General features: G+C 41.3%; 1 protein-coding gene across 1 annotated transcript in view; it reads right to left on the reverse strand.

Annotated features, from left to right (window-relative positions):
• Positions 1-473: 473 nt before the first annotated feature.
• The window catches only part of pdhx (pyruvate dehydrogenase complex component X), a 30,575-nt gene continuing 8,256 nt past the window's right edge, over positions 474-22,792 (reverse strand). The window contains exons 4-11 of the mRNA XM_084363755.1: positions 18,873-19,081; positions 16,993-17,091; positions 11,416-11,581; positions 10,194-10,341; positions 8,273-8,331; positions 6,424-6,582; positions 2,299-2,363; positions 474-1,420 (exon numbers count right to left, since the gene is read on the reverse strand). Of these exons, the coding sequence (XP_084219881.1) occupies positions 1,165-1,420; positions 2,299-2,363; positions 6,424-6,582; positions 8,273-8,331; positions 10,194-10,341; positions 11,416-11,581; positions 16,993-17,091; positions 18,873-19,081 (1,161 nt within the window). The 3' untranslated portion in view covers positions 474-1,164. The remainder of the gene's footprint in view (positions 1,421-2,298; positions 2,364-6,423; positions 6,583-8,272; positions 8,332-10,193; positions 10,342-11,415; positions 11,582-16,992; positions 17,092-18,872; positions 19,082-22,792) is intronic.

Below are 22,792 nucleotides of genomic sequence, written 5' to 3' on the forward strand. Positions count from 1 at the left end.
CACAAAGAAGAGCCTTGAATTCAAGTTCGAGACTCGTCAAACTGCTTTAACAGCAGCAATATTCTCATTGTAGATGCTGCCTCGTATCGGCATGTGTAAAAAATGGAAATCTAAGTTTCAGAGAAAGTCTAAAAATCACAACATTCCCCATTCCAGCAGCTCCCTCCTTCATCTAAGATAGAAACAATACCCCTGCTCATGCATATCTAGGATAAGCTCTGCCCGACTGGTGCTGATACATATGTAAACAGCTGTTCTGCCCGTGTTACAGCGAAGATAAACATCTGCCAGCAGAGGCTGACCTGTATACTCAGCCCAGCAAATTATCTTAATTGGCTTCTATGAAATAATATTATGTAATCTCTTTAGATTCTAATTAAATAGGAGCAGACACACACACATCTGCGGTCTCCCTGGTAGCTGTGCAACATCATGAAGGCGGAGAGACGTTTTAATGAGGCGCAGCAGACAGGTCAATGTTAAACAATGTGTTTTATTGGCATCTAAGGAAACCAAGAACTAAATGGCCATTTTTAATTTTGTATAGTTGCAAGATTTTGTTTTCAGGTTTGTCACAAGGTATGAAATAAGTTAAAACATATTAACATGAACAATGAGTTAAGTTAAGTCTGTTTCAATTTGTAACAACAGGAAATGGTTTGTCTTGAAACAGGATTTTCCCTCGATGTTCAACAATACATATCTTTGACAATGAACATGTGGGTTTTTTTTTTACAGAATTGTTTGGATGTGTATTAATAGTGACACAGATCTGATACACTGGAACTGAAAAGTAGAACTAGAATAACCATTTTATATATACAACACTTGTGTGATGGAACAACCTCCCCTATTACAGTGTGTGGGATGCACCCTGCCATGCAACTTCTGTCTTGTCTTGCTGCGAGAATCCTCAACCACTCTAGCAGAAGCCAATTTTAACTCCTCCATCACAAAGCCTGCCGATTATCTGTCAGAAGCAAGCCACAAACAGCAGTTTATACTATGTACGAGCCTACTTTGTACGCCTTAATCCAAGCACAAGAACAGGAATCAACTTTTCTGAGAGCTCTTTGCTTGTGAAAGCATGAGTCAGGCTTTGTCATGCAGGTGGTTCTTGCTTCCTCTAAATCCCTTCCCCACAGCTATTTCACTTTGTCTTCCTCAGGCAAGGGCCATGCGTTGCGGTTGTTCTAAGTTGGCACGGAATTTGTCGAGAAACCGCGAGGCTAATTCGTCATCCACCAACCGTCCGTCACTGGACAGCGTAACTGTCATCAGCTGCTGGGTGCGCAGGGTCTGGTCGTCCTCGCACAGCCGCAGCTCGGCCCTGGAGGTCCCGACGGCGAGGATGCACGCCTGAGGAGGGTTGATCACAGCGCTGAAGCCACTGATACCAAACATCCCCAGGTTGGATATACTGGTGTTGAGAGAAAGAGAGAAGGGAGAGAGGAAGGGGAAACAGTACACATATTACATCATTAGTTGAAGCTCAGCAGGGGTCAGAAAATGCATAAAAATTAACAAAGTGGACATAATTGTGGTTCTATAACTGGCTCCTTGAAGCAAAAGAGAACATTACATCTTAAGAGCGAGTGAATAAAAAATGAGAGTGTGAATTGTGAACATCTTATCTTACAAAAGAGAACACTGATCAGTAAAGATTAACACAGCAGCACTCACCATCCACATGCCTCCCTAAAGGTTCTGTATGGTGAGCAAGACTGACTCGAGGGCAGTTTCAGGCTCGCCTTAATGAGAATTATAGCTCAGGGGGATGGAAAAATGAATAGAGGAAGGGCGTACACATATATCCTCAGGAGGACAAAGAGGGCTGCATCTCCATAGGAATTCATCGCTCCTGCCTGACACAGAAACCCCATTTATGTCTAAATGACACCATTAATTCTAATGAGTTGAAAAGCCTCCCTTCCACTTTTCTGCAATTGATGGCGCAGTAACTGATGGCGCTTGTCGCCCAAGACCACATTCAGTTCAGGCACCAATGAAATGTAGAATATGCATAATGTATTGACTATCTGTGGAACCGGATTTAAGTCATAATAGCGGAAATTTATGATGACTATCTTATCTCTGAGCTACGCAGGAAATTGTGAAACAGAATTAGGTGTTAGAAATGACAGGGCCACTGCTCCCACATACCAAAAGTCAGTTTATTGAATTAATATAATTGAGTTGCACTGAAGAGTGAAGATTGAAGAGGACAGGCAACATAAAGTTTGATCATTTTCTAACTTTCCATACAGATTTTTCTTTTGCTCAAGAGATGATGTTTACCTGAATGAGCCTCCCTGGTACTCCTCAGGGAGAAGTTTCCCATCTCGAGCCTTCCGGGCCAGTGCCTGTGGAAACATTACATGTCAATCAATCTCTAGAGCTTCATGTCAGAGTGTGCCATATACATAAGACAGAAGGAATCAAATATCCAAACCATTAGAAATACACCTGAGCTCCGGATATGACACTTAACAAGACCGGCAGTTTTATGCTTAATGCTCGAAATGACAAAGCTAATATGCTGATGCTATGCAGGTGTAATGTTTATTATGTTCACCCTCTTGGTTAAGTGGGTTAGCATGCTAACATTTGCTAATTAGCACTAATCAATAAGTACAACTGAAGCTAATGAGAATTGACATTTCACTCAAAACTACCAATGTGAACCTCACAGTTGCACTAAAGGAAAAGTCAGGGGATTCATCCTCCCTGTGACATGAATGCCGTTACAAAATGTTATGCTCATCCATAAAGTAGAAGATGAGATATTCATCAGGTTAAATGAAAAACTTGACCTGCTGGTGGCGCTACAGGTAAAGTCAGGGGATGATCCAATCTGGTAGAATTCATCCTCAGATGACCATGAATATCTCTACTTTATTTCAGGGCAATACAACTATAGTTGTTGAGATATTTCAATCTGGTGGGTCAACCAAGTGGCTGACTATCCAACAATGCCAGCTGGAACTATGCTAACCTGGCCCAAAGCTAGACACCATTATATTAATGCTACAATACTGTGTAAGTTCTGTTGTACTGACAGGAACCAATGCTTCTATCGGATTCACCACAGAAACTAGTCAACTAGCCGCAAAAGACTTCTGCTTTAGACAAAAGTTGTCCTTAAGCAAAGCAATTCTGCTAAAGTGTTGAAAGCCTTTCAGACACAGATTTATACCATTCAGACCTTCTGGTGACAGACCACCGGGGTTAATTTTCCAACACCATGTCGAAGAAAAATAATTAAACGTCCAATAGCCAGCCCTGAGATAAATGGAAACTATCAGACTGTGCATTGTTAAAATGAAGAAAGGGAATTGACAACACCCAGAGGGGAAGATGAGACATCTTGTGGGGAAAACTAACACATTACTGAAGCCAGGTTCTATCAGCGCATGAGTGAGAGCGACAACCTCGGAGAAAACACAGCGTATCTGTCAATATAGAACAAAGTGCGTTGATGGTCCCTCGTCTGCGTTTGTGTGCATCGGACAGACCTTCACCAAGAGGCATTCCTGTGACTCTCTAAACGTACGCAGTTGTACCACTGATTAAATACAAGTCAAGTTAAACTACAGACCTTCCTGGAATAGCAAGCTGTTAAAAAGCCATTTCTCTCAGTCAGGTTGAGAATGCTGGTTAGCCACCAGGTCTTCATTCAAAATGGAACTTTATTCAAATGGAAATGAAGTGTAAAGGTTAATGCAGCGACACAACTAAGACAGAAAGTCAAGAGTGACTCACTGGTTCATGAGACACAGTGGGATATGGTGGGCACATTCGAGATAAGAGCATTAAATACAAAAGCTGTCCGATGTTCCACTCCATCACATCAATAGCCAGCAGCGACCTCTCTGTGCTTCATTCAAACCACATGTTGATTTTAATCTGAGACCAATAAGGACTTGCAAATGTAGATTTGACTCAAGGCTGCAGCAGAGCTATGAGGAGCAGTGGGCGGCAAACCGCATTTTGAAGGCTCAAGTGGACTGAAATGTTTTAGCCCTTATCAACCATATCAGATGTTGTTTTGATGTGTTTATGTAAGGTTTTCATGCTGTGATTTAATCGCTTGGTATTACAGTTTTGAACTAGAGGTCATCAAAAGTGTTTCCACTCCACTTTGTATTTTTCATAACCATATTTTCCTCTGAGGCTTACCATAAAGGGCAAAATTAATATTCCTAACACTGCATTACAAAAATATGGCAGACGAGGATAATAACCAAAATCATTTGCTCTTCACTTACATATGCATTTTGCTTCCCCTGACACACCCAATATATTTTAATTCACAGCAATTTTATCACAATCCAGCATCACCACTCTAAAGTTCAAACACAGCAAGTGAGAAGGAACACGTAACAAATAAATGAAAGTGTGAAACTGTATTGTAATATGTGATATAACACCATAATCGGCCACACTCTATGTGCATGCAGTAAGCATTGCTTTGTGTTTTTATAATGCGCTGTATGTTTAATTTACGTTATCTGAATATGCATAATAGACAGTGTGTTAAAGGTCAAACTGTGCGTGTGTATACATAGGACACACGAGTTGTATGCTGAGTATATGTTATTATGAACGAGAAAAAAAAACTTGTGCTATTGGTTTGTTCCGCTTAAACTGGGAAGTCGGAATTTCCGAGTTCCCACTGCAATTTCAACTGAAAGTCGGACTCACCTCACCAACCTCAACCTCAAAATCTAAGATGGCTAAACCGCTTATAAACCGCTGAGGAAAGCTGTAGAATATAATGTTTATTAGCACTTCTGTCGTATTTGTGTCTCATTAAATCAGTCTTACACAAACTGCATCTGTGGACTTGCTTCGATCTTTTTATCATTGCTTTCAACTGGTATTGCTGACAATGATGAACAATTGCTAACTGGTATTTCAAACTGTTTCACTGAAACGTGGTCGACTCTGCTGTGAAATCATTTCCAGCTCTGACTTCCGTCTTCCGAGCTATATGGAACGCACCCCATAATGAGGCTCTGCTATGTGCAAATAAATGCATTAACACAATGAATGCATCCAAAAAAGGGTTGATGAGAAACAAATACATAATTTGGGTGATGTGTGTTGAACTTTAATGATGTGCTTCATGAACAACGCATCATTTCCGTTAGCACTAAAGCACCGTATTCACAGCTAGCTTTGCAAACACAGTATAGCACTATTGTCACGGGCTGAGGCAATCACATCTACATCACAAGATCTGTTTGCTTGCATGGATTAATGCCATTACAGCACAGTCATAAATGCTGAAATCTGAGCAGGAGTATGTCTGAAACCTAATTACACAGCCACTCACTCCCTCCCTCAACATCTCTCACTGACACTCACAGACAAACTGTGTGTATTCCCCAAAAACTACCACGCACACTCTCACTCCTGCCAAGTTGAAATTGGTACTGTCACGACTACAGATACGACCATGCCAATACTACTCCAGCCACTGTCACTGCAACTACATTACAGCTGCCACTATTACTATCATCGCTACTATTGCTGCCACTGGGCCTGAAATGTGATGTCAACACTGTGTCAGCCGGCTGATTTATTGTCTTTAGGGTTAAGTCTACAGCACTATTGACAACACTGTTTTACATTTTATGGAAACAGTCAAGGGTCTCCCATGTTTGTTGCTATTGGATGTTAACATCAGACATCATATCTTCACTTAAACAAACTGCATGTGCCCTCAACATTTAGGGATATACACCAGGTCACTGCTGGTGAGAGAAACTTCATTAATCACCCTCATCTTGAGAAAATCATCCATGTGATCTGTGTTTGTCTGTGTTTTTAAGGAGAAGGAGAGTGTGCGTCTGTGCACACATATCAGGTTTTCAGAACACATTTATGCGTTTGTGAATAAACGGCTGTCCCCAGCTGCTGACTGAGAGCAGGGGAGAGAGCTGACCATTGTTGCTTTGTTTTCCATCTGTGGCCAGTGACAGCTGAGACCTGCAGCCTAACAACCCAAAAATATCCCAAATATAATCGGTTCTTTACAGATCTATCCAGTTGATATCAAGCTGCTATCGCTACACTGAGAACAGGAATACAAAAACTAGTTTGTATGCAACGCATCCAGCCAGAAGGTGAGTAAAACTCTACAGATGCCTGGAGTATGTGTTTTCCCATAGAGCTGGACTGCAGTCAAGTTTCAACTGCCTTATCTATTCTCACAAATCAACAGCAAAACTGTGATACACTGAACGCCCCCGCAGCTTCGAGTTATAATCTACCAAAAGCAAATGAAGCATAAGGAAAATACCCCTGCTAGAAGGCATTAAAAGACAGCTCTGACAACATGATTACCTCATAACATATAACATAACGGTTTACAATGTGTTCTTCTTTTTAATTCCTCTTACCCCTGTGATGTTTTACCTGAACATTAGTCGAGATCTCCTGGACCCCTTTGCTTGCAGCATCCTTGATGATGGGGGTGATGAGGCCCTTGTCGGTCGCCACTGCGATTGAAATGTGGATTGAATCGAGTGCACGGGGCCCATCGTCAGACCAGGTCACATTCACCTCCGGCATTTCCTAGGACAAAACGTCAAAGGTCAGCCCAGGTTCTGACCGATATCAAGAGGGACAAACGACAAGACGATGAGAGATAAAAAAAACCTTCCTGCTTTGGTTACACGGTGCTTCCATGGAGCTCACGGGTGTGGAGAAGCTGATACAAAACGTAAAATGTGTATAATATGACCTGTGGCATTTATAGTAATCAATTATGATAACATTCAAAAAAACGCTCATCGATTTTGTGGTGAATGTATACACTTGCTATCAGGAAAGCAAATCTAAAAACAGATTTACGTTTACATAAATAATCTGCAGCTTTGTACTCAGTTTGATCTTGATGAATCTGCTGATGTTGACAACAAAATAATTTGTAATACTGTAATTATCTTTAATAGAAAAACATCCATTTTGAATTCCGGTTGAAGTTCAATCAGTGTACTAAAGGTACATCGAAACGCGCGCACCAGATGGTTAAAAAGGTAAAAACAAATTTGGCCTCAAAACCTACGTCCTGCTGTATCAAGGTCAACTCAGGGGAAAGTACAGTTCCTTTTTCCAGGTTACAGATGTTACACAAGTAGAAAACACATATCGCCGTTTGGGGCAGGACCCAATCCAGAGGGGCATTTTGACCATGTGTGACATTGTACTAACAGCAAAAAAACATGAGAGAGAGAGAGACATGTGGTGCTTGAGCATTTTACACTCGCATTATGTGGGAATGTACCCGTTTTTGTTCCACATTCCTCACATTTACTGTAACACATGCACCCAACAGCCAGGTTTTCTCAGCTGTTGCCTGCGTTTCATCAATATCTTCCTACAGACTGCATGATGCAATGATGAGCTCCCATGATGTCTGGCACATGTTTTAATGCTCAGGGCCAACACATTTACATAGTGAAGCACAGAATATTCAACGCTAAGAGATACAGCAGATGATAAGACGTTCTTATTGCTGCTGAGACATTACACGCTAGAATATCTAAATGAACCAGAGAACTGCATCTGTTAACATCCATACTTCTCATACATTCCTCAAATCATCATCAGTCAGTACTTTTCTTTCTTTGCTGCATTTATTTTGGGAATAAAAATGAATTAAAATGCTGGAAAAAGTAATATCTGTGATTTTGTCTCTTTCTTAAACTGCTCAGGGAGTTGGACAATAGTTTAAGCTTGTTTCCTCAGAATTTTCATCAATTAACTTCAGAAAACAAAAAACAAAACGTCTAATCTATATTTAATCACTTTACAGTAATAAAAAACTACATGGCACAAAAACGGTTTTGGTCTCTATAACTAATTTCCCTGGACATTACAGCTGCCCTGGGAGTACATTTATATATAACTCGCTCATTTAAATTATATTATGGCTTAAAGTTATGTAGAATAGGGTGTGGCTGCTTTGAGTGACAGCTAGCCGCTAGCTTTCTAACTCAAGCAGGCTTTGCAGAGATGGCAACAGCTGAAGCCCACCCACTTGCTGCAGAAGTACTACCATATTAATTGACCAAATGATGTTGCTTTAGAGGGTTAGGTCAGAACACAGACTGCTGCTTTTAGAGACTTAAAAGACCATACACCTCTATACACATAGGCTGAATAACCGTGTGGTATATTACAGGTATTTACTCTTCAGGGATGCACAAACAAAGATGAACAGGTTAAATTAACAATAGAAGTGATTCTCAACAATACTTACTTTAAGTGTAACAGCAGCTGCCTTGATAATGAAATCATTAACAGACACTTTGATTTGTTCTGAAAAAGACAAAAAGAAACAGTCTGTGAGTCTAGAAGGAATCAGCACAGGAGATATTTGCTTATAATCATGATTAAGGCTGTGAGATGGCATCTATAAGAGGTGTTCCTAGCTGCACAGATAGGACCAAAGACAGATGAGGGGTGACAACAAATGGGAAAATGAGCATGTGTTGTGGTCAAGATCGGTGAGTGATCCTTCACAAGAAAAATCTCATATCTCCAACTGATCAGAAAAAGTCCCTCTCTGGATGACTCAGTCCCGACCATTTGCTCCACTCCTCTCTCTGTGTGTGTGACACCAGCGGCCTAGGCCTGGAATCGCTGCCAACTTTTACTGGTGTCCATTAGTGCAGTACCAGACAGTTATGAATGCTGTGAGCGGGATGATTAACGAGCTAACCGTGAAATCGCGCTGCTCCTGAACAATGAGGGTCCACAAAAACAACCGGGCAGAGAGAATCCCCTCAGTACACACACAACCTCGCTAATAGGTCTGGAATGGCCGTCCCATTTCCTCCATCACAGAGACAGGACCCGGAGAGATTTACGGTTTGTTTGACAGCTGGGCATTGTCAAGCTAAATACAGCCGACTACGTGATGGCATGTAGAACTAAGTTTAAAAATAGGAAACTGACAAAGCGCAGAAAATGGCCCAAAGTAAGCAAAGATTACATTTTAGGAATTCTTGAAAAGCAGCCGTTATGGATTATTTATCCATAACGGCTGAAAAGCTGACTGCTGTGACGCACAAACGATGTTCCCTTTCCCTTAACCTTTGTTCACCTTTAACTCACACATTCTGGCGGGTCTTGCACAAGAAGCTGCGGTTAGCTGACAGTTGACTGGGGAAGTTGCTACAGAAGGCTCCAAGGCCCAGAAAATAAAAGAGCTGCTTGCCAAAACGTTGGTCAAAGATACTGCTAGATCCTTTTAGTGTTGTATTTATTATTCAAGCTCTACCAGGTACAGTCCATTCATACACTGCACATCAATTTTACTTTACTAGCTCCTTTCCTCTAGTTTACATTGCCTTTACAATCCTTCTCCAGAGTCTTGTAATACTTTTCCTTCATCTTGAATACTGTCATTTATTGCAAAAGTTGCACTGAAGAGCCGGCACCCGAAATAATCCATCTGAAACGCTTTGAACCAGAGATAAATGATTACCCTGGTAGAGTACTCTACTGTCCTGTAAGCATAAAGTATCAACTATAAGAAAACCTCACTGTTATAAATGAAAACAGCTTCCATTTCTAGATTTGTTGTCATCGAACTTGCAGACACATTGTGCTTTCCAAACTGGAGTGAACAATTTCAAGCAAGCAGACTCAGCCACCGCCGTTTGTCAAAAGTGAGCAATTATAGATTAGAGTTCTTTGAGTATGACGAACTCTGCCTGTATTATCGAGATATGATCAGTCTTGTGTTGTAAAGTGTGGTATGAAGAAAGAGCAGATCTGATCAGTGTCGGACATGGATGTGTCCGAGATACCATAATGAATAATTATGATTCACTCATTTATACCCACTTCATACCCAATGAACTCATACACCCACAACATGATGGGTTATTCTTAGACACGGGGAAAAACTACACACATCGGTTTCTCCTTATCACAGAACGAAATCTGTGTGAGGTGTGTGTGCAAGTTGGTTTGAACATGACGTACATGACTACCCTGACTGAGAAGACATGTAACATGACTGTCCTCTTTGTCAAGTGAGCAGTCATGTGAAAACCTTGAAATCCGCATCTTCATGGAAAAGTTTCCTTCTAAATGTTACTGTCAGACTGAAGGACATGATGCCAACATGTGCGTGTAAAGAATAGCCTCATCTCCTCGTTTCCTGCTTTTACCTTGGGCCAAGTCTTTGCGGAGGTGCATGATGGCAGCCATGTCACAGTCGACCGAGGCGTACGCGTGGGGGATGGTGGTCTTCGATTGCGTTAGCCTTTGAGCAATAACGCGGCGGACGTTTGAGGCCGGGATCTCTGTGAAAGTGCCCTGAGGAGGACGAGTGGGAAGGAGAGGTTAATAATTGAATGAGGAGGAAAAAAGGCAATTTTAGAGAGACAACAGGGAAAGACGGGGAGACAAGAAGAGTGATAGTCATATCTCAGCTGCCATCAATCACTCAATAAATGCAGGGCGTTAACAATGTGAAGACGCAATTGACAAGCTTGTTACAATGAGTTAATGATTGGTTAGGACAAAACAAAAATGCCAGCATCTGGTTATTTATAGACCCAGTCGTTGACATCAATAGGTCATAATTTACAACATAAATACTCATACGGTGCAAAGAAGGGGGGAAATATCAAGAAGTATTCGGATATACAGATATAATTTGACTGATGGTAATCTTTCTCAGGCATACTAAACGAAACTCTTTCATCTTTCCTGTTAAACTTATCTGTTCTATGTGGTAGTTTCATCTTGATAAGAAAAACAAGTTAACAAGATGGGTAGAATATGTTGCTGCACACTGTAAAAGCAACATGTGATACCCCGACTGTGTGGGGATGTTTAATTTGTTATATCCTCGCCCGAGTCGAGGGTCCAAGGACAGAGGATGTCGCTTGCTGTGCAGATTGTAAAGCCCACTGATGCAATGTGATTGTGATTTTGGGCTGTATAGATAAAAATGTATCTGATTTGTTTTATTCCGTCCCCAAAACCGAAGCCAAATTTTGCCCGATGTAAAGTTGATGAGGCTGTGTGTTAGACTTCACTGTCAACGTCACGTTACTCGCCTAACCCTAACCCATACAATGGTCAGGTTACATCAAGAGGAGTTAGCCTGATGTCAGCCAGCTCTGCTTCCTCCTCATTTCTGTGGTAACATTAAGAAGATTTGGACAGATAGTTTGGCTGCTGACGTATTTTTAAGATGCCAGAAAAGATCAGGGCTGCTTTTGCTCAATACTCGAGATGATCATTCGTCCATCCCATCAGGCATTTGACACAAGCCAAATGCTTGAAGATGGGTGGTTGTTAAGCTTCTGTGTATTAGCTCTTCCACATTAAAGAGGGTATGGTGTGTAAGTGTGTGTGATAAATAGTGTGAGGAGTGCTCACCGGTGCTCCTGGTTTCCCTGGTATAGAAAGAGGAGGTATGTTGGGCCTGCTGCCTGGGGGTGGAGGGGCAGTTGCCGGGGTGGGGACAGGACTCGGGGGAGCCGGAGCAGCCATGGCTGGGGCAGCTTTGGGAGCAGGAGACGTCTTCAAGAGATTCAACGCATCTCTGTTAAAGTAAAATCAAACAAACAAAACAATCATTTTTACATTTCTGTCTGATAAAATATAACAATACAAACTTCATATGATTACTGGACACCGGCTTCACTCTCGATCTCTATTCTTGGCACACTTTACACACTTTTTCATCCCAGAGTAAACAGGGTTTACTACGGAGATAAACTTTTACTTTTAAATAGGCCACTTGGGGTTTTTCCATTATGGAGACAGAGTGGGAGAATGAGTAATGTGGTCAGAGATAAAGGACAACCAATAAGGCACCGCAACCAGACATGACTCAAAACCAAATAACAAAATCTCAAACATACGCAACGTGTCATAACCCAGATGTAATATTGTAGTGAAGCACAAACATTTATATGGGAACAAAGCTGTTCCCAGCTTCTTCTGAAACATTTTGCAAACTGCACTCTTTTGTTTTGTATCTATTTAATTTGGATGTGTCTTTGATGAACTGCACTAGTAAACTGTGATTCACAGCATGCCCCTGTCAAACAGATGAACTATGCTATTTCAAGTTGCTGGAAAACTTTTTTTCTTTTCATCATGTTTTTCTTCATTTTCGGTATTTATTCATGATGGCCTGATTTTTCTCTACTGTGAAAAACTGAATCATGAAAAGTGCTGTCATTTCTTCATTTTGCTTTGACTATTATAAATTAAATTACAAGCCTATGAAACAACACTGGCACAGCTTACGCCAGTACAATAATGCATTATTCACCCGCTTGGAAAGCTTATAAGCAGCGCTCGGCTAGTTTTGTCTGGTTTGTATTTGTGTCAGGCGTGTGGAGAGAGGTAACTTCAGGTTATCCTTCAGTGGAAGGGCGTCATGAGAATCATTTGCTAGTCACAAACAAACCCCATAAGGGTAAGGCCAGGCAGGATCAGATGTCAGCTGCAGCAAGGGACAAGTTTATTCAAAATGCTGGCTTCATCATCCTTCCCTACTTTTCATACAGCATCATTTTCCTAAGGCGCTATAAAAAAATAGCACAGACTAATTAATTTTTGGTACAGACACCTAATGTTGTGCTGCACGGTTAAAAGACTTACATCTCTGATGATTGTGAATTCCCCACTGTGAATTCCCCACTCATCCCACGGCTTACTCTAATGCCAGATATGACATTTCTCTGTATGAGGTCTTTTCTCATGCTACTTTCCACATGCAGAATACTTCATGTACATCATTTTGCTGCTGTTTTTACAGAGATAGTAAAACAAATAAGACTGCTGTTTGGTCTGCTTCTTTGCTCTGCGATTGATAGACAGGAAAAAAAAGAAATGTAAAGAAAGAGGGAATCACAATTTAATGAAAGATCTGCCCTGGATTTTTATTTTCTACCCATTCATTTTGGTCTTAGCAGCAAAAGAGGTGGGAGGGGCAGGTATCAGGTGCGCCTGCTTCGAGCTCTCTGGTTCCACCTCAGTGCACTGGGTTCCACCTACCCACACACATCCAGTCTTTTGTCTGGACCAGCTGCCTCTGACCTCACCATGTAGCGGGAACAGTCTGGGCCCCACAGCTATTTTCTCCTCGTCCCTCTCCGGGCTTCATCCTTTTATTTATTCTTGCACACTAGCTCCCCCCACCCACTCCCCTTCTCTCGCTGATGGGAGTATTTGTTTGTGGAGGCAACTTGGAAATCCCCCAACTAACCTGAGCGGACCACATAGACGGTTTTATACCACATGGAAAAATTTGAATGCTTTTAAAAAAAGAGGATGGAGTGCACAATTTAACAAAACGATGATGCAAATTAGATTTAATGATGAGAGTAAGAAAGAAGGTAAAAAGGATCCAAAATGCTTAGCTGTGCCTGATAATGTGTTAGGTATATCCCATATAAATTCAACAGGAAGTCAAGTCAACAGCAGCCCACGGTGGCCACTTGGCGATGACGCCATAGAGACCTTTTGTGTATCTGGATGGCATGTGCTATTCACACTGACCATTTACACCCCTACTGACAACCAAAGCAAAGGAGCCTGTGAAAGACTGGGAGAGGGTGAGTAGAATATTAAAAAGGGTCTGAGGCAGCTCTCACATGCACCTCAGCACACACACGCACAGACACACACACCCACACATAAAATGAGCTCGAAATGTACACACATGAGCAAACTTTGTCTTCTACTGCCACCTAGGACAGGCAAAGATGGGAGGAACAAAGGGATTGATGTATTGGATGCCTTTATCATCCACACTTGAACAACCCATCATGGCTGATATTGAGTCCAATATAAATGAGGAGTGTGCTCTGGTCTGACTGATGATGCGGACTTTAATAGTAACATCATGTCTACACATACAGCACATTTGAACTGTGGTAACAAGAAAAAAAAGGAAAAAGAAAGAAAAATGGGTCCAAATCACCATTTCACCCTTCAGGAATTCGGCATAAACAGCAATTTCACAGGCTAAGTGTTGCAGAAAGGAGATGTGCCTTGACACTATGATAATATGGCTGACTTTGACATGCCAATATTCTTTCAAACAGTCCTTTAATTTAAAAACACAGCCTTGGGTATAAATGTGTTTCACCTCTAACTTACCGTGTGTATGTTTTTTTACATACTGTAGGTTCTATGTGTATTCTGATTATGTATTATAACTTTGGCTAAAGCGCAGCTCTTGTACTGAACATGCCAGGAAGCCAGGGATCAAGATAACCTCTCTTGGTCAATGAATACCTTTGTTGATCAAGGTCAATCATGTCCTTAAAACTCTTCTGTTGGACCGGCCCCTACTGCAATTCAACCCTTTTTTGAGAGTTTTGCCATTTTCCATTGCTGACCTTCTATGCAGCATGAAGCAAAAAGATAAATGACGATTATGTCATAACTCATATCGCACTTTGATATTCAGCTACTGAATAATTACATTAAAGATAGACTTAGTTCAAACTAACAAGCACAGCAAAAACAGCTGCTTGTAGACAATAGTTACTCTTACTACTGACTACATGACGCAGACAGCTTAAATGGGCTTCCTTGTTAAAGTTGTGTGTCCTGCTTATCTCATTTAGTAGTTCATGCTTATTAAGTGAACTTATAAAGATAATATAAAATTGGTTCAGACTCATCAAAGAATAGATTGATATACTGATTGTATTTTCATGTCCTTTATACACATCATGCATTTTAAGGTTCATTATTTCCACATAAATGGAAGCGTTCTCCTTGCATTTACAAGGGCTATAGAAAACTACAAACACACACTAGTGGTACGGCTCACGGGGAGGTTAAACTCATTGAAACATGTACCTGTTACTGTGTTAGTCTCGCCTCTTGGCTAACTTTCTATTTATGACACTGATGAAAGGGAGAGAAAAAACAGTAATAGAAATGCGTTTCTTTGTACCAAATCCGTACTTAAACCTTGCTATGCGTTATGTAACATGCCATGATCTCATCGCTGGGTTGCGTGACCTCTGTTATTCATGCCCACTATAGAGGGGCCTCACTAGAGCAGAGAGGGTGGAATGGGAGGGGTACCTTTCCCTGGTTTCAGTCTTATCTGATGTACCAAAGGACAAAGGAGCGGAGATCGGGTCTTTAATGCCCTCTCTTGAAGGAGCTAAGCCTATATGAAACTATTCTTTCCAAGGAGATTTGGTTTCCAACAAGGACACAACACACTTCAGCAATAGCCTTTATACCAAGGCTCAACTATACTGTGGTATAAAAATGAACACATGATCACAGACAGCTAACTCATAACTTATTATACTTCTATGGATGAGTCATTGGTTAAACTTTAAGGGAAGTTTCATTTTTGCAATCACATTTGAAACTGATGTAATCACAACCTAAACGACACTGTTTCTCCCGACAGAAAAGCCACACAGACACACAAAAATACACCTTTCAATCCCAGGCTGGATGGAGCCTTAAAAGTAAGGCTTTGTGTGGTTCTTTTTGTCTGCATCTTGGCCAGCAAACTATTTGGAACAACACATCATTTAATTAAAGCAGACCTCTCAGCATGGATACCGTGTTTTTTTTTTTTTCTTAAATCGATTTGTATCCAGAGTCTTTCACTTCCTCCAGCACCTTCCTCTGCTTAGTTTCAGCATCAACCCTCCTTCCCGAAGACTTTCTGAGCTAATTAGCTTGCCAATGTGTCGGTAAGTGAATCATCATCGTGCCAAATCAAATCACTGGGATGTAATTAAAACTGCATTACTAATTAAACAATTTAAACTTCAAAACCTAGAAAACATGTTGACACCCACACAGCACAGAGAACGCTCGTGTTCATTAACCTTGACGACTTATTACAGCTTAATACCAAAGGAACACAAATCAGAAACTTATACAGAAGTCGTTCCTTCTTGTTATCTAGGAAAATTTGCTTCTTTGAGTTTTTGGATTTGTCATTCTCTGTTGGCAGCAGGTAGTGCATCACTGGCACCGGACTTCTGAGAAAAAAACACTTCTGTAAATTTGTTAAATAATGCTGCAAATGAGACGAGGTTTCTCAAAGGTAAAAATACCTGTTATAGAGATGGAAAAGCTGGGTGTGTGTAAATATATAAATCATAAGTTTAAATTAGCCTTTCTGAGTTATTATTCTTTACAATGCGTGGATTATAAAGCTTTATATCTTCCACTGTCTAAGACATACATCCCCTGAACATATGGCCTGCGTTTCTATGGGCACCAGTGGGTCTCGGAGACTGGGTTGCTATGGCAACCAAAGTTGCTTAATGAGATTCCCCAGCAGGGTGTTAGGTGGGTAACGAGAGCATTCAATCAGGTCCCTACTGACGGCAGGCGGCCATTAGAGCTCTGAGTGAGTGACTGAGTGAGTGAGTGTGTGTGTGTTTGTGTGTGAGTTCACAGGTCTCTGTAGTGTAAATTCACCACATAATAAGATTAAAACACCTGGAATCACCATATTTTTCACTTATTTAGTATCGTCTTATTCACACTGCCTACACAGTGTCTATAACCTGCCCCGAGCTGTTTGACATCTCCCTCCTTCAGAGATACTGCAGTGTTATAGTGGCCACAAGGGGACCCGTCCAATCTGAGCCCGTAAGGCTGGTACAATGCTAAACAAGCCCCTACACTAACACGTCACTTCCTGTGTAAACAAAGGAGATAAATCATGGCTTAATGTGAGACTTGTGTCTTTGTAAATAAATGTATCATCCCACAACCCTGTATCATTAAAAAAAATAAAATTGTCAAATGATTTCCATCCTGAATAACCAATTAGTTGCTTATGCTTGTCATAACCTCACACTGGGCCCAAAGACATTGTTTTCTGCAAGCTTGTTATGTAAGCATGAAGGTTCTGTATTGTGCATGCTTGTATTTAGGAGAGTGTACCTCACATGGAGTATATAAGGGGTTTCTACAGCTAACCCATTCATCCATACTCACTCCTTGGTGATAAGTCCTCTTGGTCCGGTGGCTGTGGCCAATTTTGGGTCTAAACCATGGGTGTCCAGTATGTGTCTTGCGGCTGGACTCAGACGTAACCTGGACAAGGGTAAGAGACACACAATTTCACAATAGTTTTAGGTCAAATGTTACGCTATTGCTTTTAAAGCCAAACAAAAAAAAACCAGAAATGATTCAATTCAATCTTTTCTGAATTCTTAGAGAGACAAATTCCCAATGAACCAAAACCTGGTCCAGCTAAAGGTTATTAAGAGCATTTCAGTCTGGCTTTAGGATATCATAGGATGCTGTAACAACAAATGGTAAATAGGGGTGTCACGCTTCTCAAAATCCATGATTTTATACGCATATAACAGCAGCTTGACTTTATTTCATGCACACAGGAAAAGTATCTGAAAGTAAACCGGTGCACAGGCCACTGGTTAGCTAGCTTTGTGGTCTAAGAGGTTTTTTTTGGCAATACTGCCTTTGAACTCAATTATCGAAACTGAAAGCTTATTTCCATTAATTGTAGATTTAGTATAAAAATCGCAACACCCCTAATGGACCTATTGTGTAGCTCAGATACCATTTTTTTCTCAGTTTAAGTTCTACTTGGCCTGACTGCCTTAATATAGCCCATTCCTGGCGCTATCACCTAATAATTACACTTGCTGCACAACACGTCCACGTTTCATCTTCCACCCCTGTCGAGCTGATGTAGCAAAGGTGCAAATCTGAATATGTGGACGGGTTCAGCAGAAAATGTTTGCATAACAAATAAGCTGTGTTTGGTCTCTGGCAGCTCTCGTGTTTTCCCCAAGTGTATTTATTGTGTAAACAGGGGCAGGTAGGCTCTCACACATTGTGGAATGCTAACAGAAAAATGGTCTTATTCAGGGTCTTAGATGATGGCAGAGGCTGCAAAACCTGACATCAGCAGTATGGCTGTATACTGAACAAAAAGGGATTAGTTTCATCCTTCCTGTAACTTTATGCTATTGGACTTTGTTATCCAACTATGCCAGACTTATTATTTGGCTTTGCTATCAGGATGGTCAAGGAGAGAACTGGCTGTCCATACATAATATCTACACAACAACCAAGATAAAACACACATCATAATATATCTGAACAGTTTTGAAATGCCTGCAGCTGTTTTCACTTATCCCAAAGTAATATGTTACAGGTTTTGCTCTGTAAACTGTAAAGAGCCATTTATAGCAAACAAACTCCTTTAGAAGAGTAATTTAGCAACATTGTTTTATATATCATCATCTGTTATCTGGCATGGCCTGATGTTAGCGCTAAAACTGCACTACACACTAGTATTAGCTAATTTGGAAATCACATGGTTTAACAACATCATGACAATGAACTGAATCCCATTGTGTGTACTTTAAGCTTGACAAATAAACAAAATCAAGCTTAGTCAGGGTCAAAATGATCAGTTTTGGGGCTGAAACAGCATATAAATCAAAATACTGTTAAGATGGCTAAATTGTATGTTTAGATGTCCACAACCACTGTGGCCCAGAAGACGTGACCCTCAATTAAGGCAACATTAGGCCAGGAGTTGAGTGGAGAGCACGTATAAAAGAGCACATAACCTAACCCAGTTCGTTGACTACTGTTTTAGAGCCTTGAGTTTGGCATTACAGTTACCACTATCTTGTTTTTTGGAGCGAGTTGTGACTGTATTTAAACGACAGGGTGGAGGATGTCCTGACTAGGTCTAAGAACCGAGGACAGGCTGTGGCAGTGTGCTTGAATCACAAGGGAACACTGATGTAATAGCAGCAAATCCACTGTTATCTGATTAATCTTTACAGTAGACAGGTATGATTTCAGCTGATAAAAAGATGGAGGGCTGCACTCACGGTCCTGATGTGGCTGGTTTCGGTGGAGGAGGTGGAGAGGGAGCAGCCGGGGGCACGACCGGGGCAGCGGCTGCCTGCGTAGCAGGTGGAGCTGCAGATGGAGCTGGAGCCTCTGGAGGGGGGATCTCAACCTGCTTCCAGTCCTGCCCTTCCTCCACAATGAGGGCAATGAGAGTGCCTAGGCGCACATTGCGACTGCCCTCCTCCATCTGTAAAGAGGATGAGAGAGGTACTTACACAGTAAGAGGAGAACAATAGTGAAACTGGTTCAGACAGCGCACAAGTACACCTGAGAGCACTTCTGTAGAATAAAGGTGAAGGTCTCCTGTTGTGCGATTTTGAAGAAGAGAATAAAAAACTAGATGAGGGGAAAGTGATAATGAAGTTAATCAGTTAGCCAGTGGGTGTTGAACAGATAAACATTTTGACAGCCGTTAACAGGGGGACCTGCCGTGTCATTCCCATCACTTTACATCATTCCATGTCTTCCCTTTGTTAACTTGAAAAGTTATACAAAAAACCTGACTGTTCTTGGAGTGTAATTGATGCGTTTTCATGCTGTCAACTATTGATTGAGTATCTTGTTACGCCGTAATCCAAATCCACTGGAAGCATTTTGCTACTCTCCCCAAGCTGTCCAAGGTGTTGTTCCTCAATCAATATTGATCAGCCTAAATGAAAGGCCAGGCACAATACACAGGGCTGGGCTGCTGCACTTCATCTCTTTTCAAAAGGTATCCACTTAGTGAGCGGCATCTTAAAAGGAGTAGCTCGATGCAAGGAGTTCCTCCTTTCTATCTTCTTCTCTTGCGGGGAGAATGACAAAAAGACAAAAGACGCCGCAGCTGTGCTGGTGTATTCAGTCATCCAACATCACCACCGACCAGCCTACAGATGATAACACGCGTTTTCTAACAACTTACAAAATTAAAGAAAGCTGCGATTTTACAATAAAATGATGCAAATGGAAAACACCATTATTTAATCTGGTTATCAACAAACTCCACCCCCACCTCCTCCCTCTCGCAGGCTTGCAAAATCAAAAGCAAGCACGCCAATGATCATATCCACCTAACTGGAAAGAACAGCAGACTATATGAACACCTGCGCTCACTGGTAGAAAGAGCTGCACTCTCATGCTTATTCTGAGCTCATTTAGTTCAGTGTAGACCTAATCGTCCCGCAGCAACGTTATGAAGGTAAAGATGAAGATGCAAATCAACGTGCAGGTCGAGCCAGTAAGTAGCACTGCAATGCAAAATATTGTTTCATTTGGGGAATTTAGAAACAATAAAATAACTACTTCCTGCAGAGCACTCATATTAAACCATATATTCACCTATACCTAGGTAGAACAAACTGGTCGATACAACAAGACAATGCCTGAGGTTTTCAAACACACTACTGACAAAACGCTTGGAGAAAGTATAAACCTTGAACAACAGGTCGGATGTGTGATTAACACAGATCTGCCGTGGGAGGTGATGGATGAGGGTTGAGCGTATGGGCCTCTCAGGGAAATCTGTACTCCTGTAAATTTCCACAGGGATCCCTCTCTTCAGTCCCAAAGGCATTCTTTCACATGGTAGAGACCAGAGATGCAATATGTTTCGAACAATGCCTGTGGTATCGTGACATTGTTACGTGATATGTTGTCAGACGGCAATCGAGATATCTGTGTTTAACAGAAGAGGAAAACACATCCCTAAAGAGATCAGATGACTAAAAGATGGGATGCATAATGTACTACATGTATTACTTGCAGGATGAAGTGCATACACATACAAACACACACACACACGCACACCCCTCACAGACACAAACACACACCAGCATGCGCACGTGTCAACAGCAATGAAATGGCAAAAACATCTAACTACCAGAAAGCAGAGACAGTTCCAGTGTGTAGATAACACTCTTAGGAGAATGTATGACCACGCAGGTGCCATTTTAACAGCATTCAGTAGTATTATACAGACTATAACTGGACAACCCACCTATATAGATTTGCACCCATCCAAAAATGCTCTGTGCATCATTTGTTTGTAAAATCTGTGAGGAAATACATGTGAAAAAGTGCAGAGTGAGCGGCAGCATATAGAATGGAGCAGTCACAAGTTAGCTAATGAATTTAATGCTGTTATGCAGCTGACTCCATAGGCTCACACCACAACCAGCACATTTAAAAAATAGAAATCTGAACCAGTGGCAAAAGCTGTCAAATATTTATCCTACCCCTGTTGTAGTCAGTGTAAAGTTAGAGCGCCTGATTGGATGTAGGTAAATCTTTCTTTAACATTTCATGTTTCAAACAAATCAGAGTTACAGTTCGCTTTACTGACGTGTGTAGGTTGAGTAATATAAGAAAACTCTTCCCAAAAAGGGCCCGCCGGACAACTGCACCTCTCACAAAAGTGGAAGTTCTGACAACACACAGTATGACCGTGAGTACTTTCATCTTGAGACTCGCCACTTCAGAGTTAGTCACACAACAACACAACACTGCTACCATAGCAATTGGGTGGATTCTCACTGTAAAATCACATGTTCTGTGTACAGTACGCATGGTTGGCAGTTGCATAAACAGGTGCTGAGGGAACTATAGCGGTGTGGGGCTCAACACTGCCATCAAATGGTTATAGAACACATTGAAACCTATGGGAAGTATAGATGACCCCCCCAGTTTTTCAAATGATTTGTGGATTTGAAGATTCATTACACCTCTACTCTAGACATGAGTACAGAAAGACTGTGACGGTTAATGTATATTATATTTCAACATGCTCACATGATGATGGGATTTTACTACTAGGTTTTTCAGCAGCACCTCTTTCCAAAAATTGAAGGGAATATTTGAACCAATTCATTTTCGAATTAAACATCAAACACAGGACAGGTGTCTGGAGGTGCAGCTGCTGGCTACTGGTAAGTTACCTGTACTGTATCATCTTTGAAGTGCTTTTATTTCTCCTTCAGACAGGAGCAAATAAGCAGTGGTGGAGAGGAAAAACACTGGGGGAATCACCGACCCTGCTTCCGACTTTGATGATTGAAACTGAAATTGAAAGCTCAATTCGACTGATTCTTCGATCGAGTCTGAAGTGGCACAACATAAACACTTAGACTCTGCCAAACTTCATCTCGTCATGAATGGATGACAACCTCTGAATGAAGCCATCCATTCTGCTGTATGAAGCTGGACTCGCGACTGTGAAGAACGACAGTCTGTTTGCCCGATCCATTTTTATCTAAGGCAACATTCTCACTGTGAAAAGTCTAACAGATCACAGACAGGGCTCTTAAGGGACATCTCCAGAGCCCATCAGCATGGCTAATGATATTACAAAGCCTAGACTAGACCATTTATGGGGGTTTAACCTACTTATCGCCAAACGGTTATCATACAGCTTTATAAGCCCCCTGACAATCTTAGCCTCAACAGTTTAAAACATCTTAGCAACAGAAAATTGGTCACTTTTCTAAAAAGGAGGTCAGTTGTTCTGGTGGCATCAGATTGTATTGTATAGTGTACATTTGGAGGCACATATAGGGCTAAGCACAGATCAACCTCTCATTATGAAGTGTGTGAGTAGGTCTGTTTGTGCAAGAAAGACAGAGTTTACCTTAAAATGCATACAAACAGAAAAAAAGAAAAAGATCTTGTTCAGGGAGTCAAGACTTGCCTCTGATCAATAGAGCATGACAGATGTAGCACAAAGAAGACAGCAGTCAGATCCTTTGTCTCTGCAGTAACAATGTGACAGTACAATGTAATCTCATACATAAAAACACAAAGACACGAATCAAGCTGCAACTCCCGAGTCGACTCTTTCCTTCTGAGCATCGTGTTAGTTTAGCTCCAGCAATATAACTGCCACATTCTGGGTTTAGCCTGTCAGGGAACCTTTCTCACAGGTCAC

This window comes from Pagrus pagrus (genome assembly GCF_965226575.1).
Source record: "Pagrus pagrus genome assembly, chromosome: 10".
NCBI classification, from domain to species: Eukaryota; Metazoa; Chordata; class Actinopteri; order Spariformes; family Sparidae; genus Pagrus; species Pagrus pagrus.